This window comes from Grammomys surdaster, unplaced genomic scaffold, assembly GCF_004785775.1.
Source record: "Grammomys surdaster isolate TR1022 unplaced genomic scaffold, NIH_TR_1.0 125846, whole genome shotgun sequence".
NCBI lineage: Eukaryota > Metazoa > Chordata > Mammalia > Rodentia > Muridae > Grammomys > Grammomys surdaster.
Genome location: NW_021620672.1, coordinates 1,095,439 through 1,114,826, shown reverse-complemented (window position 1 = coordinate 1,114,826; position 19,388 = coordinate 1,095,439). Strand labels below are relative to the sequence as shown.

At 45.5% G+C, this 19,388-nt stretch overlaps 1 protein-coding gene across 1 annotated transcript in view; it reads right to left on the bottom strand.

The window, feature by feature from the left end:
• The window catches only part of Fbxo36 (F-box protein 36), a 64,379-nt gene that overhangs the window by 8,720 nt on the left and 36,271 nt on the right, over positions 1 to 19,388 (bottom strand). Inside the window, exon 2 of the mRNA XM_028789551.1 lies at positions 15,008 to 15,116. Within this exon, the coding sequence (XP_028645384.1) occupies positions 15,008 to 15,116 (109 nt within the window). The remainder of the gene's footprint in view (positions 1 to 15,007; positions 15,117 to 19,388) is intronic.

Sequence of the window (19,388 nt, the reverse complement as noted above, 5' to 3'; positions counted from 1 at the left end):
GAATACATGAGAACAAAAGAAATGTGGTCTAATTATTGGCTAGCAGTCTTCCCCACCCCTCATGGCTAGACCAGCAACGTCTCAAGGTTGATATGACTGGTGATGCTAACCCAGACTAACAGCTAACAAAGAATCAGCCAGAGACAGACAAAGGAGGGTGTTGCCCATCCTGTGGGCAGAGCATGACCTCCTCCCTAGCTGTCCAGGGGCTGAGTAGAGCATGCATAAAATGTGAAGGCCTTCCGAGGGCTCCATCCTTAAGCTTGAACTTTAGAGTTAAAAGGAAAAGAGCCTGGCTGGGCGTTTTTAATCCCAGCACTCAGGAGGCAGAGTTTGGTGGGTCTCTATGAGTTCAAAGCCAGCCTGGTCTACAGGAGAGAGTTCCAGGCAAAGCAGGGATACACAGTGAGACCATGTCTCAAAAGGAAGAAAGGACCTGTGAGATGGCTTGATGGTTGCTGGGGTGGTTTGAGTATGCTTGGCCCATAGAGAATGGTACTGTTAGGAGGTGTGGCCTTGGAGGACGTGTGTCACTGTGGGGGTGGGCTTTTGGAAGTCTCCCCCTATGCTCAGGCTCCATTGTGGAAGGCAGCTTCCTCCTAGCTGCCTAAGGATGCCTGTGTCTCCTGGTTGCCTTTGAATCAAGATGCAGAGCTCTCAGCTCCTTCTCCAACATCATGTCTGCCTGCATGCTGCCATGCTTCCTGATGATAATGGACTGAACCTCAGAAACTGTAAGCCATCCCCAATTAAATGTTTGCCTTTATAAGAGTTGCCTTGCTCATGGTGTCTCTTCACAGCAATGGAAACCCTAACTGAGACAGTTGCCACACCTGACCACCTGAGTTTGATAACCAGGATCCATGTAGTGTGGAAATAAGAGAACTAACTTCTCTAAGTTATCCTTTCAGATAACTCAGATATCAACACACATGCTGTGGCACACACACAGACACACACACAAATATATATACATATATACATATACATATACATATACATATACATATACATATACATATACATATACATATACATATACATATATATATACACACATACATACCCAAGAGGTTAAGCAATGAGATTGAAAACATTAGGAATGAGAAATAATAAGGGCTTGCAACTGTGTAGAAGCTAGAACCAGTGTCAGCAGAGTGGCTGGCTACCCAAACTTTCTTCCTTGAGAAATCTACACAAGGCACTGCTGCCATTTACTGCTATTGGCTACAAATCTGGCTATTGCCACTGTCAAAGGCTGAAAGACAAGGAACCTGGGCAAGTAAAACAAACTTTATTGCAAGACTGGCAGACCAACAGATGAAGACCCAGTCACCAAGACCATCTGCCCTCCCCAACCCATGACAATGCTCAGAGACATCTTTTCTCCAAATCTACCATCACACGGGGAGGCAAAGCATGGGTCTTGATGAAGCTTGTCCCCACATTTCCACATAAGTTGTATGTTGAGAAAATGACAGGAAGATCTCTAGGCAGAAAACTCAACATTAAAAATAACAAAGGGCTGGGTGTAAGTGGCTCACAGCTGCAACTAAAAGAGGCAGAGGCCAGATGAACATGAGTTCTAAGCCAGCCTGGGTGCTACATAGAAAATTTCAAGTCAGGGTCAGCCACACAGCTAGACCATCTCAAAGAGAAAACTAGAAGACCCAAACATGATGCCACAGACCTGTAATCCTAGTACTCGGAAGAGGGCGGTGTATGGTGGTTTGAATGAGAATGATCCCCATAGGATCATATATTTGAGTGTTTAATCACTAGTTAGTGGAACTTTGAGGTTTCAAAAGCCCAGGCCCATACCAGACCCAGCTCTCCATCTCTCTGCTCTCAACATATGGATCAAATAAATGTAAGGTCTTAGCAGTAGCATAAGGTCCAGCATTATGTCTGCCTGCTGCTGCCAAGATGGCCATGGACTCACTCTTGAAACTGTAATCAAAGTCGGGCAGTGGCAGCGCATGCCTTTAATCCCAGCACTTGGGAGGCAGAGGCAGGTGGATTTCTGAGTTCGAGGCCAGCCTGGTCTACAGAGTGAGTTCCAGGACAGTCAGAGCTACACAGAGAAACCCTGTCTCAAAAAAGAAAACAAAAACAACAACAACAAAAAAAAAGAATTAAAAATTAAAAAAAAAAAGAAACTGTAATCAAGTCCCCAGTAAAATGTTTTCTTCTCTAAGTTGCCTTGGTCTTGGTGTCTCTTCACCGCAGTAGAGAATAACCAAGCCAAGATGGAAGTAGACTAATCAAGAGCCTGGGCTACAAATGACCCTATCTCAAAAGAAAGAAAGAAAGAAAGAAAGAAAGAAAGAAAGAAAGAAAGAAAGAAAGGAAGGAAGGAAGGAAGGAAGGAAGGAAGGAAGGAAGGAAGGAAGGAAGGAAGGAAGGAAGAAAGAAAGAAGTGATTCAAGGAGATTAACTCAGAGCAAACAAAGTATTATTAGCACATATAAAGATTCCTTCCTCCTGTATGTAACACAAGCACCCCTACGGTGTGGAATATGAAAATGGCCTACCCATTCCCCACTCCCTAACTGCCCCCACACACACATACACAGCATCCGTGCTGTATCTTACAGCCTACATTTGTCCTGTGCTGCTAAGAATGCTGGAAGCCTTTGCCATGAGGTGCTTCCCCAAACCTCTTGACTGGAGATTATTGAAAACCCATGCTTGAGAATAGCTCTGATGGAGGGAGAGCATTCTCCCATGCTCCAGGCTGATCTAGAGTCCCATTGGGAGTCACTGGGGAACATTTGTGTCTTTTAACGAAAGCAAATCGTCTTGAATGTCCTATAGTAAATGTTCCTTCACCCAGCCATCTCCCTATAAAAGGGACACATACAACAGTACCCTGAGGTGCTAGACAATGGCAGTGGCTCACACATCCAACAAGCAACCTTTTGCAAGCTGTTGGCATACTGCTGGTCCAAGCTAAATGTGAGTACCCCTGTGGAGCGGCCTTCTCTAAGCCCCTCAGTGCAAATTTCCAGAAATACTCAGTCTCAGACAGATCCCCACCATTAAGGGCTCAGAGTAGGGGGAAGGCTTCATAGCAAATAGCCATGTTTGGCTGCTCTGGGGTCCCTGCTGGATCTTTCCAACGGAGGCAGCTGGCTTCCTGGTGAACCTTGGGTGAGTCTCATGAGAATCTTTTCTTTGCACAGCACTCTAGGGTGAGTGTGGCAAAGGCTGAAGCAAATAGTCCCATCACCCTCTTAAGGTCACCCTTGTATTAAGGGCAGTGACTTTTTTTTTTTTAAGCTGTTAAGTCTGTGGTAAAAAATGAGCTGTGTATCAAGTAAACAGGTTGTCCTTGCTGATTGCCACCTACCTGGTCTCAGTGGGATCCATCAGGCCATATTGGGTGCACTATGGGGTTTTGTAGTAATGTATGCACTGAGGATGTGAATATACAGGCATGGGGGTAGGGTACAAAGTGCTCTGATAAGGAGGTGGCACTTCCTGCAGAAAAGGCATCAGTGCTGGCTCTTCCTGTGGCTAGAAGGGGTACACACTGTTTTGATGAGGGAATGGACTTCATCTCAGGAAGAGGTAGGTCACTGCTGGTGTACGCGCAGTTCCTGTTCAAGGTGCCAATCTTGCCCCAAATTGGGGGAAAACAGTTTGGCCAAAACTGTGGGCTGTTCTCCGTCTGGACAGCGGAGTGAGTGAGGCAGCGACACAGTTCACTAGGAGCGCACTTGTCTAGAATGTTCAGTGTCTGGAGCCAGTGGGTTCACTGCCTAGCACTGAAAGAAAAGATGTGCAAAAGGAAGAAAGAAAAAGAGAGAAAAAAATAAAGAGTTGGTAGGAGCCAGAGGCCTGGTTCACCCGACTGTGGGTCATAACCCTGAACAGCAAAGTACAATGACACGGAGTTTTTCAAAGATTTTTCTCTGTCATATGAATACTGTCCTTGCCTGCAATTAGAAGTTTTGAGGGCTACTCATCTAACACGGCCATTCCGCATCCTCTGGACCTCATCAGCACCAGACTCGCATTTGTCTGGGCCAGTGATTTAACCACCCTCCTCTTGGCCCCTCCCCTTCCTCTTCTCAGCTCCTCCCCTGCACAGCTGCCTGTGAAGACACCACTTTGTTCTCTAAGGAATCTGCGTGGTTACCTTGCTAGTGATTTTTTAGCTCTGAGTTTATCTTTCCCATACTACAGTGTCAAACAACACAGCTCTCACCTTAAAAGGACTAAGAGATGGTTTATTCGGGAGCCATATCTGAGTAACCACGGCCCAGAAACACAGGTTTAGGTTATCCCAAATTTCATGTTCCAATGTGGGAGCAGTTTCTTAAAATTTTATAGTTTTACAGAACAAAGAAAGTCAATCAAGGTGTTATGGGATATTCACCAGAGAAGACTTCTCAGACATGGGTTTAAGCCAATAGAAAGTCTTTATTAACCATCCAGCAACTACACTGGGTGTTCAGGATCCCAAGCATTTCTCAGGGGGAGCTTTTTAAGCAAAAAAACAAACAAACAACAACAAAAAACATGTTCTGGGTTGACATACTTCAGTCAACAAGAACAGTTAGCCAGAAGCAAAACTACAGAAGCCAAAAAAGCAAGGTTAGCACATTTGTAGAGTTTACCAAACCTATATGGCCTTTGATGAACTAGGCCTGTTTTAGTTTTGGCTGGTGGTGCTGTCTACTGAGTCTTACAGCCTGAATGGTACTTCCATCATGGAGTTAGTCATGCTAAGGTCTACAGGCCTACTAAGTTGGTGGCCCTGCTACAAAGGCAAGCTCAAACTAAATTGATAGGTACATCAGAGGTGGCTACAGCAAAATGTGGGGAGCTTTACTGGAGGCCTCAGATGTTATCTGATGATGTTTCTGAGTTAGCTCCTGGGCTGGAAAAAGCTAGGTCTGCTAATTGATAGATTCAAAACATTTTATCTGTTAGTCACAGGCTCTAGAAATAGCTATCCATGGGGCAAAGCTAATCCAAAATAAGGTGACTGGTGGCCTGGACCTACAACATTCCAACCTCTCACCCCACTGCAGTTCTGAGCAATCAGTTCCTTTAGACAGTTTCTTTCTGGGAATTCTTCTTGACAACAGAAAAAAAATAAAGGATTGTGAAGTTATGCAAGATCTAGTGGCCCTAAAAGTCTGAAAATTCTCCCCTCTCTCTCTCTCTCTCTCTCTCTCTCTCTCTCTCTCTCTCTCTCTCTCTCTCTCTCTCACACACACACACACACACACGCACGCGCACACGCACACGCACACACGCACACGTACACACACCATAACAATTTTTGGAGAAGGGCTGGTTAAGAGCACTGGCTGCTCTTCCAGAGGACTCAGGTTGAATTCTCAGCACCCACATAGCAGCTCATAACTGTCTGTAACTCCAGTTCCATGGGATCCGACACCCTCACATGGACAAAAAAGCAGGCACAACAACAGTGCACATCAAATAAAAATAAAGGAAGAAATTTTTAGAGAAGGAATGATGACTGGAGAGAGGCGCAGCAGTTAAGAGAATTTGCTGCTCTTCCAGAGGATCTGAGTTCAGTTCCTGGTACCATCATCAGCCAGCTGATATCAGCCTTTAACTCCAACTCCAAGGGATCCAATGCCCCTTTCTGGCCTCCTCTGTCACCCACACATGTAGCCTTTGCTCACATAGACAGATGCATGGACATACGCATAAATAAATTAACAAAAATAAATATTTACCTGCTTGCGGTGGCACACCCCTGTAACCCTAGTAGGAAGAAGAGGCAGGTGGATATTTATTCGTTTGAGGTCAGCGTGATATTCCTTCATAACAAGTTCCAGACCAGCCAAGGCTAAATAAGAGACCCTGTTTCAAAAACAAACAAACAAGCAAACAAAAATAGTAAATAAATAAATCTTTTTTAAAACTTAGTTTTAAAGGAGAAATGTAAGCCTCTAGCTTTGGTGTCCACAAACACTCCAGCTACTCAGAGAGGCAGAAAGACAAGGGGGAGGGGACCTCAGAGACAAAAGCCACCTGGCCAGAAGGATAAGCCTGGACCTTGAATTGATTTCTTAGTTCTTCTCTATAAAAATGCTAATGAGGAAAGGATTGTGGGGGTCGATTCCACCCGGGCTCTCTAGCCTGAGGGCTTTATGAATAAGGTACTTTCAGGATTCAATTCCTGGGTTTGCCTCTGTAATGGGCAGCAGGGGTCTTTGTGCTCTCCCCTCTCGTCTCTAAACCATGTGACACACAGCGCCCTGAATTCATCTGACTCTTATTATTGTACTTTTTCGTATTAAAATCCCTTCCTTTTCACGTTCTCTCAACCCCATCTTTACCTAGTTTAGCAAATTATAAAGTGAAGATACAAGCATTAACGGAGAAATATTTCACGAAAACTAGTAGAGCTTTGCTTTGTGTATTTATTTTATTTTTACTTTTTTAAGTAGGGTTTGGGGTTGAGACAGGATCTCTTTATGTCGTCTTGGCTGGGCTATGTAGATCAGACTGGCCCTAACTCACTGAGATCTATGTGCTTATGCCTCGCCAGTGACGGGATGAAAGGCAGCGGCCACCATGCCCAGATCTGCCTTGTGATTTTAGACACTTCAGGTACTTACAAACGAGAGACTAAGGGAATGCTCGACATAAACAGATTTGATGTAGAGGCAAAAAGATCAGCCAGCTGTATCTGAGGTGTTACAGTAAAGAGACTGCCTACCTGACCCTCCATCAGGGGTGAGGTTTATATTGTGGATAACAGGGAAAAGATCCAGAGGCATCTGGAAGAGTCCAGAACTGAGAGAAGAGCAGATGGGATGTGGCCAGGGCTAGGGAGCCAAGAGTAACCGAGACAGCAAGAGATGGAGCTTGGTGTGAAAGATGGGACATTGAGAAACAGCAGAAAGGCTGGGCAGTGATGGTGCACGCCTTTAATCCCAGCACTTGGGAGGCAGAGGCAGGCGGATTTCTGAGTTCGAGGCCAGCCTGGTCTACAGAGTGAGTTCCAGGACAGCCAGAGCTACACAGAGAAACCTTGTCTCGAAAAACAAAAAAACAAAAAAACAAAAAAAAACAAAAACAAAAAGAGAGAGAGAGAGAGAGAGGGAGAGAGGGGGGGGGAGAGAGAGAGAGAGAGAGAGAGAGAGAGAGAGAGAGAGAGAGAGAGAGAAACAGCAGAAAGAACACATCCAGAGGAGCAGGGAGACGGATCATTGGGATTATAAGGAGTGGCTGGGGGAGGGGCTTCAGCCTGACACCAGCAAGATGGTGCAGCAGACAGGGTGACTGCTGAATTCAGTCCCTAGCACCCACATGAAGAAAAGAGAGAGCTAGCTCCCACAAACTGTCCTTTGACCTCCAGACTTGTGCTATGACTGTGATATGTGTACTACACACACACACACACACACACAGAGGCATGCAAGCACACACACAGAAGCATGCAAGCACACATATATAGCACACACAAACAACACACATACATGCAAGCATACTACACACACACAAACTATGACAAAAAAATTAATAAAAAACAAAATCCCAGCCGGGCAATGGTGGCTCACACCTTTAATCCCAGCACTTGGGAGGCAGAGGCAAGCAGATTTCTGAGTTCGAGGCCAGCCTGGGCTACACAGAGAAACCCTGTCTCAAAAAAACAAAACAAACGAACGAACAAACAAAAAAACCCACAAGATCCCTTTCACTCCTCAGCTCCCTGAATAATCAAGGAATGAAAATGCATTTTGGTTTGGTTTGGGTTGGGTGTTTTGTGACAGGGTCTCTCAGTGTCTCTTGAATTCATTATGTAGACCAGGCTGGCCTCGAACTCACAGACATCTGCTGCCTTGGCCTTCCAAGTGCTGGAATTAAGGGCAAGCACCACCATACTACCTACTCTATTCTAATAATTCACTCCTTTCTTGCCTTACACATCCAGCCCTCTCCAAACAATGTTCCCAGCATCCAGGATCTGCCTGCATCTGGCTGCATGTGCCCCCTCTGGACAATGGAATAGTCACCTCCTTTGACAACTATTAAACTTGAACAGTCTGTGGTACACAGTATGCCCAATAACTGCTGATCTCAAGACTGAAGAGCCAATCCAGCCTGAGCTGGTTTTGGATACCTGACCCATAAGACAGAACTGTGACCTTGGGTAAGCTTTCAGGGAGAATCTATTATTTACCACCTTATGCCTATTCGAAATTAAAATTATAAAATGTACATCATTCAGATGAGAGGCATGATGGGAAAGACATTCTCAGTAGAGAAATGATCACATGACCTAATCTGTCAAAACAGAAAACCACCTGCTATTGGCCAAACTCCTCCTTCTTTTGACCCCATAAGAGAAGACCCACAATATTCAGGGTTCTTGCAAGTCTTGGTGGCACACCTTTAATCCCAGTACTCCAGAGGCAGAGGCAGAAGCAAAGGCAGGCAGATCTCTCTGTGAGTTCAAGGCCAGCCTGGTCTACAGAGTGAGTTCCAGGACCACCAAGGCTACACAGAAAAACCCTATCTTGGAAAAACCAAAATCATCTTCTTCCTCTTCCTCTTCCTCTTCCTCTTCCCCTTCCCCTTCCTCCTCCTCCTCCTCCTCCTCCTCCTTCCCTCCCTCCCTTCCCCCTCCCCCCTCCCTCCCTCCCTCCCTCCCTCCCTCTCTCTCTCTCTCTCTGCCTCTGCTACCCTCCTGGCTCCCCTCCCCATGCCCCGAATAAACTCTATTCTATGCTATACCGTCATGTGACTGGTCCCTCAGGGGAAGAGATGCCTCGACATGGGCCCGCTGAGACATCCCCTTCCCCCATACCTCTCCACACATCCACAGAACATACGCTTTATCATCTCTTTATCTTTTTATAAACACAACACACACAGTCCAGAAGAAGGCAGCAGATCCCCTGAAACCAGAATTAAGGGTGGCTCGGGTCACCTTATGGTGCTGTACCATTTCTTTAGCCCTGTGTTTCTGGTCTTTACTATGGCTTTGGTGCATATGTGTGAGCATGCCATGTATAGGATATCTGCAGGAGGCAGGAGAAGATGTAGGATCCCACGGAGCTGAAGTTAAAGGTGGTTGGAAGCCACCCACTGTGGGTGCTGGGTAACAAACTTGGTTCTCTGGCACAGCAGGAAGCACACACTCTCATATCCCAGCCTTTTACATTGCCTTTACACCGAGTTCCCTTTACATCGAGTTCCCTTTACATATTTGTGTGAGCCCTTCTCTCAATCCTTTGAATTAGGGACCAGGATGGTGCGCAGGATGGCTCAGTGGGTAAAGGTGCTTAACATCCAGGGTGACAACCTGAGCTCTATCCTCAGGACCCACAGTGTGACAGAAGGTGAGAGCCAACTCCTGCAGGTCCTCTGACCTCCACGTGTGCATCCTGGCAGGAGTCCACACACCTTCGAGCACATGCACAGACACAAATTTATTTTTTTTTAAATCCTAAAACCTGGAAAACACCTGTTCAGACATGGAGCACTTTTCAAGAGTGTGAAATTTTCCTTTTGTGTAACTGGAGTTTTTAGGGTCAAAGCCTGAACTCTGGTAGCCACAAGCAACTAGACTCCTCCATGTGCCCAAAGTTAGGTATCTGAACAACCATCAGCAGGGTAGGAGACCAGAGGCCACTTGGACCTCTTCCTCTTGATCGTCTTGAACATTACCATAAGGTACCTTAGGAATGTGTTGAGTTCCATTCCTGGGAAGGCCATTTCCTCCTAGTCAGAAGAACAGGATCTGAGTTCTGATCTGCCCAGTGATTAGAACATTACATACTACTGTCCTTCCCTTAAGATTTAATCCAACTGAGCCTGTCAATCACCGGTCCAGAAGATGCCAGCCCTCAAAGCTAAAAACATGCTAAGGAGTCGGGAGGAAGGCTGTCTCTCGGTGAGACAATATACACCTAGGGGTCTCTACCTCAAACTGGTTGCTTCCTTACAAATCATTGCTAAGCCTCCCCGTGTCTCTGAGCTCTAACTCAGAGGCATACTTCTTTCCTTTCCTCCTTTCTCCTTTCTTCTTTGGGTACTGAGTATGTTGGCAACTCTGGTTCTTCTCATTCCCATCTTCAGTTTTACAGCTGCTTACAGACCTCCACTGCTGAAGTTGCCTGCCTGCTCCCCCCTCTTCTTCCCCCCCCCCCCCCATCCCCGTTTTCTTTTTCGAGACTAGGTTTCTCTGTGATGCCTTGGCTGTCTTGGAACTCGCTTTGCAGTCTGTGCTACGAAGATCTGCCTGCCTCTGCCTGCCTCCTGAGTGCTGAAATTAAAGGCCTGTACCACCAGGCTGCTCTCACTCATGTTCGTTCTCTCTTCTCTCTCTTCTCTCTTCTCTCTTCTCTCTCTTCTCTCTTCTCTTCTTCTCTCTCCTCTCTCTCCTCCCTCCCCTCTTCCCCGCCCTCCTCCTCTTCTTGCCTCCCCCCTCCTCACTCTCCTCTCCTCCCCTCTCCTCCCCTCTCCCCTCCTCCCTCTCTCTCCTCTCTCTCGCCTCTCTCTCCTCTCTCTCATCTTTATTTATATATGTCTCTGCAAGCTGAATATTTATATATGTGCACGCAGTGCTCAAAGAAGCCATAAGAGGGCGCCAGGTCACATGCAATGGGAGTTACGTGGTTATGAATGGCCTGGTGGGTGCTAGAAATCAAAGCCAGGTTCTCCGGAAGAGAAGCCCTCGCCTTAGCTCCAGCTATTCTTGGGTCCTAACTCAAACCCTTCACCTGGCTCACCTGCCCTATGATTTTTTTTCTCTCGACCTCTAATTGCCCTTGAGTTTCCTTCAGAGTCCATTCTTGAAAAATTCTTTTACCAATAAGACTAAGCTGCAACGGGAACCTAGATTCTCCAGTAACACATGCCTTGCTCAGTTATTCTCAGGACTCAGGGACAGAGTCACAAAGATCCCCTTCAGTGATGCCTGTCAATGTAAAACCATAATGCCAACCTCAAAGGAGAGCAGAGTTTATTCTGGAGCCAAAAATGAGTGAACAGATTGAGGGAGGACAAGTTCAGGTCGCTCCACGTTCTTTTTTTAATTTTTAATTTTATATTTTATATGTATGGGTAATTTGCCTACATATATGTCTGTACCAAGTATATGCAGTACCCATGGAGGCCAGAAGAGGGCAATGGATCCCCTAAAGCATGAGTTAAATATAGTTGTGGGTTGCCTTGTGGGCTGTCTTATGGGTGCCAGGAATTGAACTCAGGTCTTCTGGAAGAGTAGTTAGTGCTCTTAACCCCTGAGCCTTCTCTCCAACTCCTCAAATTCCCGTGTTTTAACTTAACATTTTTATTAAGGTTTTAGAGTAACAGAACAAAGGAAGCTATATATCAAGGCTTTTTTCAAACACACTGGGAGACCATCAGGCAGGTAAGGTGGGAGAAGAACAATGAAACTCTGCCTCGCACCTCAACAACCATCTGAGGACATTACTAGTGGGTCCCTGAAGGCTAGTAGAACATATCTCAGAAGGTCTCATGGTAGCTGTAACAACCAACTGCACCTGTAACAGTGGCCACAGGGGATGTGAAGGCCTATTGTGGACTCTGGTGGAACTGGTACTCTCACATCACAAACTCACACACAGACACATACATATAAATAAAAATAAAATAATCTAAAAAATAAAACAGGGGCTGGAGAGATGGCTTAGTGGTTAAGAGCACTGACTGCCCTTCCAGAGGTCCTGAGTTCAATTCCCAGCAACCATATGATGGCTCACAACCATCTGTAATGGGATCTGATGCCCTCTTCTGGTGTGTCTGAAGACAGCTACAGTGTACTCATACATAAAATAAATAAATAAATCTTTTAAAAATATAAATAAAAAATAAAACAATGAGATCTAAAAATAAATAAGGCCGGGCACATTCTTAACCACCTTTAATTCAACCATTTAGGAGCCAGAGGGAGGTAGTTCTCTGTGAGTTCAAAACTAACCTGGTCACATAGTTAGATTCAGGACAGCCAAGGCTACATACAGAGATCCTGCCCCCCCCCCCAAAAAAAAAAAGAAAGAAAAGAAAAAGGAAAACACAAAAAATAAAACTAATAAAGAGAGAATTCTCTTAAATAATTCATAAGAATGTATTTACGGAGCTGTGGCCCAGGCCATTGTTCTAAGTGGCATCAAAGACCCAACAACAGAGTTCCTACCACAATAAAATAAACAAGAAACAAACAACAGGACACACAGCGCCCCCTTTGACACCTAGTGTGTGGAGGCGGGATTCCAGAGAAAGGCTGTGATTCAGGGAGCTAATAAGGCAGTGTCAGCACAGACTGAATAGTAGGCAAGCCAGTGGAGACATCCCAGAAAAATGTCCCTTTTGTGTTTATTTTTGAAACAGGGTCTCCTGAGGTTGAGGTTGGGACTGTGTCATTGTGCCGCCTAAGGACTGGAAAGAGCTGGAAGATCTGCCTTCAGAAAAATTCTTGGCGGGGTGGTGGCGGCACACACCTTTAGCCCCTGCGCTTGGGAGGCAGAGGCTGGCAGATCTCTGAGTATGAAGTCTACAGAGTGAGGCCAGCCTGGTCTACAGGTCCTGTCTTCCAGGCTACACAGAGAAATCCTGTCTCAAAAAACAAACAAGCAGCTCCTGGGTGTAGTTGTTTTGGGGAGCCCTTACATTCCCACAGATGGGCCTGTCTCCCAGTGCCATAGCCAGAAGCCATAGCACCTGACTACGCTAGAATGAATGGGCAGGATAAAAGAGACAGAGGAAGGAGGGGACACCAGGAGAGAAATGACAGCGTCGCATCTAACTAAATCTTGAAAGTGACATCCCATCGGGTACCCTGAGTCCGACTGGTCACATGGATCAGCCTCCATGCAAGAGTGGTGTGAAACACTCAAGGGTCCTCCTGACATCTTATCTTGGAACCCGCTTGGCACTGTGCAGACTGCAGGCTTAGGGATGGGCTGGACTCAATAAATGACAGAGAGAAAGATAAAAAAGTAACTTCAGGATTTGTGGCTTGAGGTCATCCCCCTCCCACTCACCACCTCACCCCGTGGAAGGGTGTGTGTGTGTGTGTGTGTGTGTGTGTGTGTAAGTAACAGGACAACTTACAGGAGTCAGTTCTCTCTTTCTACCATATGGGTGCCAAGGATGGAATTCAAGTTATCAAGATTGGCAGCAGGCACCTTACCCACTGAATCCTCCACTGGAGGCTCTATTTGGATTCACTGGTGAGCAGCTCCTCATGTGGATTGATCACGGGCACTGTTATGCAACTGCCGAGTGTGGGGTTTAGAGAAGCTCAAGTGAGACATAATTACTTAAGCCCTCTTGTGAAGATCAGTTTTTAAAATGTTTATTTCTTATTTTTATATCAGTGTGTGTGTGTGTGTGTGTGTGTGTGTGTGTGCATGTCACATGTGTGCCAAAAGGAGAAATTGGGTCTCTGGTCATTGGAGTTTACAGGAAATTGAGAGCCATTTGACATGAGTGCTGGGAACTGAACTTGGGTCCTTGGGAAGGGTGGTATGTGCTCCTTGCCACTGAGCCATCTTGCTAGCCCTAGGAATGAGTGGCACTGAAAGCCAGAGATTGAGTCAGCTGGTGGTGGAGCACACTTTTAGTCCCAGGACTGGGGGGGGGGGGGGAGACAGAAATAGGTGAATCTCTGGATTCAAGGCCAGTCTGGTCAAGTTCTAAGATAGCCAGAACTACACAGAGAAACCCTGTCTCAAAAACAAACAAATAAAAACAACAACAAAAACCTCAAAAAACAAAAACCCCAACAAATAACAATAACAAAAAAAAAAAAAGAGGAAAGAAAAGAAAGCTAGAGATTGAACCAGAACCCCCAGGGCATAATTACAAACAGACTGGAGAAAGGCAGACAGGTTTGACTTCCCAGTCCCATCATCCTGATTTGAAGACTAAGGAGCCTGTAAGGGAGAGGAACAAGGTCAAAGGACAGAACCACCTCCTCGCTGAGTACTGCTGAAAGGTCCAGGCAGCAAGAGTGATTTGTTCAGATCCCCTGCTGAGCTCTCTGGCATGAGGAAATCTTGTAGGGGAACTTGGTGAGAAGACCGGAAAAATAAGGCAAGCCAAACACCGGCTGCTTAACAATACAGCAAAGAGTAATTAAGAGCTGGTTATATAGAATGCCTAGGAAGCGGTGGAAGGCTCAGGATGACTGAATAATGTGACCATGATTATCTCAGCCCAGCGCAAGGAAACTGACTCACAGAGGGGCTGAGCTAGCACTGTGGCCACAGAGCTGGCTAGTAGCAGCACTGAGGCTCCCGCTGGCTAACTGATACCCAAGACATGGTATGCGTAGCCATGAGCCTCCAATTTCAATCTCTCTCTCTCTCTCTCTCTCTCTCTCTCTCTCTCTCTCTCTCTCTCTCTCTCTCTCGCTCTCTCTCTCTTTCTCTCTCTCTCTCTCTCTCTCTGGGTAGAGATGAGCAACAGAGACTATTGGAGCTGCCTGAAAGTTGTATGGGGACGCAGGCTTTGTGAGTCATAGACACTTAAGGCTGGGCTTTTCAGTGACACAGCTAACTTTGAGTCATCCATAGGCCTGTGACTAACCCCAGGACAGTCACAGTACTTGGGTGGAATCACATCTTTGGTCTGTGATTGTTCTCCTATCTGGGGTAAGCAGACATGTGTTCACGCCTCTCCAGAAAGATGACACAACCCTAGAATGCAAGAGACTCTATCCCAGAAAAGTTGTAATTTTAAAAGATGTATCTTGTTTTTAATTATGTATTATGTGGGTGTGTGCAATTGCCCACAGAGGCCAGGAGAGGTCGCTGGATTCCATGGAGCTGGAGTTACAGGCAGTTGTAAGCCCTTCCTCCCATGGGTGCTAGGGATGGAATTCTGCGAGAGTGTACACATTCTTAACCACTAAGCCACCTCTCCAGTCTTTAAAAGCAAAACTCAACTTCAACATCCCATTATTTCTAAGAACATTATTGTGCAAGCATGCAGTGCGTGATACATCCCTGCCATCTGCACTAGGGTGTGATCACCTCACCTTGGAGATTAGAGTTATCTAGGAAGTCTTTGTGAGTTTCCTTCATCTCTCCAGGTTTTGCTGACCGATACTCACTTCTCAGAGAAATCTTCCACCATCTAAAGATGATCTGAAAGGAAACAGGAGTTGGTAGAAGTTAAAAATGACTCGGATTCTGGCAGCCATGTTAAGCTTAGGGTGCTGTGGTTTGTTGAGACAGGGTCTCATGTAGCCCAGGTTAGCTTTGAACTCACTATGAAGCCCTGAGTGCTTGATTCTCCTTTCTCTATCAAGTGTTGGCAGCCATGGTCTACCTTAAAGTTAGGGTTTTGAAAGGTGCCTGTGGTATGCTCATTGGATTATTAAAAGGATTTCATGGCGCAGCTTGGGACAGATCACAGCAGACTAGACGGTTCCACGAGGGGAGGTTTATTAAGAGAGTGGGAAAGCCGGCTGGTGAAATGGCTCAGTGGTTAAGAGCACTGACTGCCCTTCCAGAGGTCATGAGTTCAAATCCCAGCAACCACATGGTGGCTCACAACCACCCACGATGAGATCTGATGCCCTCTTACGGGGTATTTGAAGATAGCTACAGTGTACGTAATAAATGAATAAAAACCTTTTAAAAAAGAAAGAGAGAGAGTGGGAGAGCGAGAGGAGAGAGAGAGGAGTAGAGAGGTGGAGGCCGGCCATGACCTCATGGAGAGAAGGGGAAGGGAAGGGGAGAGGGGAGACAGCAACCTGCAGCCGTGGGGTCGAGGGGCCAAGAGAGAGAGGAGGGGCCAAGTAGCCCCTTTTATAGTGGGCAGGGTTACCTGCCTGTTGCCAGGTAACTGTGGGGAGGAGCATACCTGGCCGCTTCCAAGTAACTGTCGAGGTGGAGTTTAACAGATTACTAACAATTATGATTCCAATCTCAACAATAACTTTATATTGTGAGGTAAATGCCTGGGCATCAGTGAATGTTTCCCTTAGATATTGATGTTTAAAAACCAAAATCATAGTATTGGGAGGAATCTTAAGCTGTTCTAGGTCACTGGGCTGAAGAGATAGGTCAGTGGTTAAGAGAACTGGTTACTCTCCCATAAGACTCAGATTTGATTCCCCTACCATCCACTTAGCTGCTAACAACCATCTGTAACTCCAGTCCTAGGAGATCCAGCCCCTCTTCTGGTCTCTTTGGACACTGCATACACGTGGTGCACAGACATGCATGGGGAGAACACACAGGACTACAAAGTGCTGCCATCATCGGCAATTCCTGCATCTCCCCACCTCCTAGGGGACCTGACTGCATTTACTGTCCTGTTCTGCCCTTAGACCTCCCCAGCTGTAGTCTGAGCTTTCCTTTTGCCATGGTTTCTAAACCAGAATCCGCTATGAACTACTTTCTGGCTTGAAAAACACGTTCTGTTGGTTACCTTTAATTCCCTCCATCTCTATAGATTTATGCCTTATCATTTTAGCGGTGCTGGGGGGAAGGTTCTGTAAGTGGATGATACACTCTCTATATAGTACTAAGATGTTTAAAATGTTAGACTATCTGCTACGCTATCTTTTACAGTTTTTTTTTTTACTTTGTTTTGTTTTTATCACTTTTAATTGTATGTACATGAGGGCTTTGCCTGCGTGTGAGCCTGTGTGTCCCTGGCATGCTCCGGGCCTACAGGGGCCAGAAGGAGGAGTTCAAGTCCTTGGGAACTGCAGTTACAGAAGGTTGTGAGTTGCCTAGTGGATGCTGGGAATTGAACCTGTAATTGCAGCCCTCAAGAAGTCAAGGCAGGAGGATCAGCAATTTGAAGTCATCTTCAGCTTTGTAGAGTGTGAAGCCAGCCATGCCTCCTGGGAAGAAATAAATCTCAACTCTGGGATGCTTTAAGGCTATAAAATACCAAAAATGAAATAATGTAGAGGATGTAAATTTCATTTACTTGAAGAATCAGGTTCTCATGAAGCTCTGACTGGCCTTAAAATTGTTTTTTGTGTGATTTTGTTTTTTAGGGTTTTGGTTTTGGTCTTTGTTTTTTGTTTTTCTGGTGGGTTTTTGTTTTGTTTTTGAGACAAAGTTTCTCTCTGTAACAGCCCTGGTTGTCCTGGAACTCACTTTGTAGACCAGGCTGACCTTGAACTCACAGAGATCTACCTGCCTCTGCCTCCCAAGTGCTGGGATTAAAGGCATGTGCCACCACTGCTTGGCTTGGCCTCAGAATTGTAGCCGAGGAGGACTACATCTGGGCCTCACTCCATCTCCCAGATGCTGGGAGGCCTGTACCACTCCTTTAGTGCTGGGTTTTTTTTTCCTTTCATTTTTCATTTTTCTTTTTCTCCCCTAAGACAAAGTCGCACTGTATAGCCCTAGCTGGCCTGGAACTTGCTATGTAGACTGGGCTGGCCTCAAACTCTCAGAGACAACCTGCCTCTACCTTCCAAATGCTGGGACTAAAAGTACTTGTGTGCCATCTCATCTGGCTTCTTCCTGGAACTCCCTTTATAGACCAGGTTGGCCTTGAATTCACAGAGATCCTCCTCCTCCTCCTCCTCCTCCTAAAAGCTGGGTGTTGTCTCCTCCTCCTAACTGAGAAATGTATCCTACGGTTTGAATTCATATTTCATTAAAAGAAAAGCACTTCTTTCCAAGTTAATAAAAATATAATGCCAATAACTAAGTCAATTCATAAGGCAAAATAAATGTATGGGAGTCCTGGGATAGCCCAAGATGTAGGAAATTGGTAGACAAGAGCTGAGTGTTGGGATTAAAAAGTATCCCACTGCACCTGGCTTTCCTCTGGCTTTATAAAGTTTTGGTGTTTTATTTTTGGTTTTTACACAAAGTCTCATATAGCCCAGGCTGGCCTCCGACTGGCTAAGTAGCTGTCGTTGAGCTTGATACTTTGTTGTCTTAACCCCACCCCCTACTGCTGGTCTGACCCGTGTGCACAGTGAACCTCAGGTGGGGTTTGTTTGTTTTTGAGACTTTGTCTATGATAGTCCTGAAACTCACTATGTAGACCAGTTGGCCTCAAATTCACAGAGATCTGACTGCCTTCATCCCCTGGAGGGCTGGAATTAAATGTTCATACCATTATGTCTAACTAAATTTATTCTTTTGCGCTAAAGGGCCCATAAGTAGCTCAGGCTAGCTCAGAACCCTAAATATAATACAAGCAGGCCTCAAGCTGAGAGAAATCCTCCTGTCTCTGACTCCTGAATGCTGGGATTACAAGAATGCACCACTATATTCAACTTGATCTAATTTTAATGGACCTAAAGGCTGTACCTGAACGAATTGAGAAATGTATCCTATGGTTTGAATTCATATTTCATTAAAAGAAAAGCACTTCTTTCCAAGTTAATAAAAATATAATGCCAATAACTAAGTCAATTCATAAGGCAAAATAAATGTATGGGAGTCCTGGGATAGCCCAAGATGTAGGAAATTGGTAGACAAGAAAACTTCTCTGAGCTGGGCGGTGGTGGCACACGCCTTTAATCCCAGCACTTGGGAGGCAGAGGCAGGCAGATTTCTGAGTTCGAGGCCAGCCTGGTCTACAGAGTGAGTTCAAGGACAGCCAGGGCTACACAGAGAAACCCTGTTTCAAAACAAAACAAAACAAAACAAAACAAAACAAAACAAAACAAAGAAGCTTTAAAGAAAACTTCTCTGAGAAGCAGCCCCAAGTTTTCAAAAGCTGCTGGGGTGGTGGTATATCCTCACACTTGGGAAGCTAAGGAGGAATTCCAGCCTAAACTACAGAGTGAAATAGTCTCTCTAATCTATACACACACACACACACACACACACACACACACACACACACACACACACACACAAATCCCTCAGAGCTTAACATTGCACTAAGGAATTCTCAGGTTGCTCAAAGGTACCTTAGTTAAATGTTAACCAGAAGGGGCTAGAGAGAGCTCAGAGCTCAAGTGTGCTTGCTATTCTCCCAGAGGACCTGAGTTTAGTTCCCAGAACCCACAGGGAAGGCTCACAATTGCCTGTAACTCCAGGAGATCCAAGACATCCCAGGAGATGTGATACCCTCCTCTGGTCTCTTCAGGCACCCTCAGGCATATATCAACAACACACACACACACACACACACACACACGCGCGCGCGCACACACACAATTAAATCTTAAACTAAAAAAATAAGTGATTTTAATTGTATGGTTTTTTTTTTTTTTTGAAACAGGAGCCCAGTGTGTAACCCTGGCTAACCTGGCACTCTTGTTTTGTAGACCAGGCTAACTTGAAATTCACAGAAATCCACCTGTCTTTGTTTCCTGAGTGTTGGATTATAGGTGTAACCCACTATGCCCTGCCTGCATATTTATTTATTTGAAAAATAAATCTTTAATTAAAAATCAAGAATGAACCAGAAGAGCCAGACTTGGT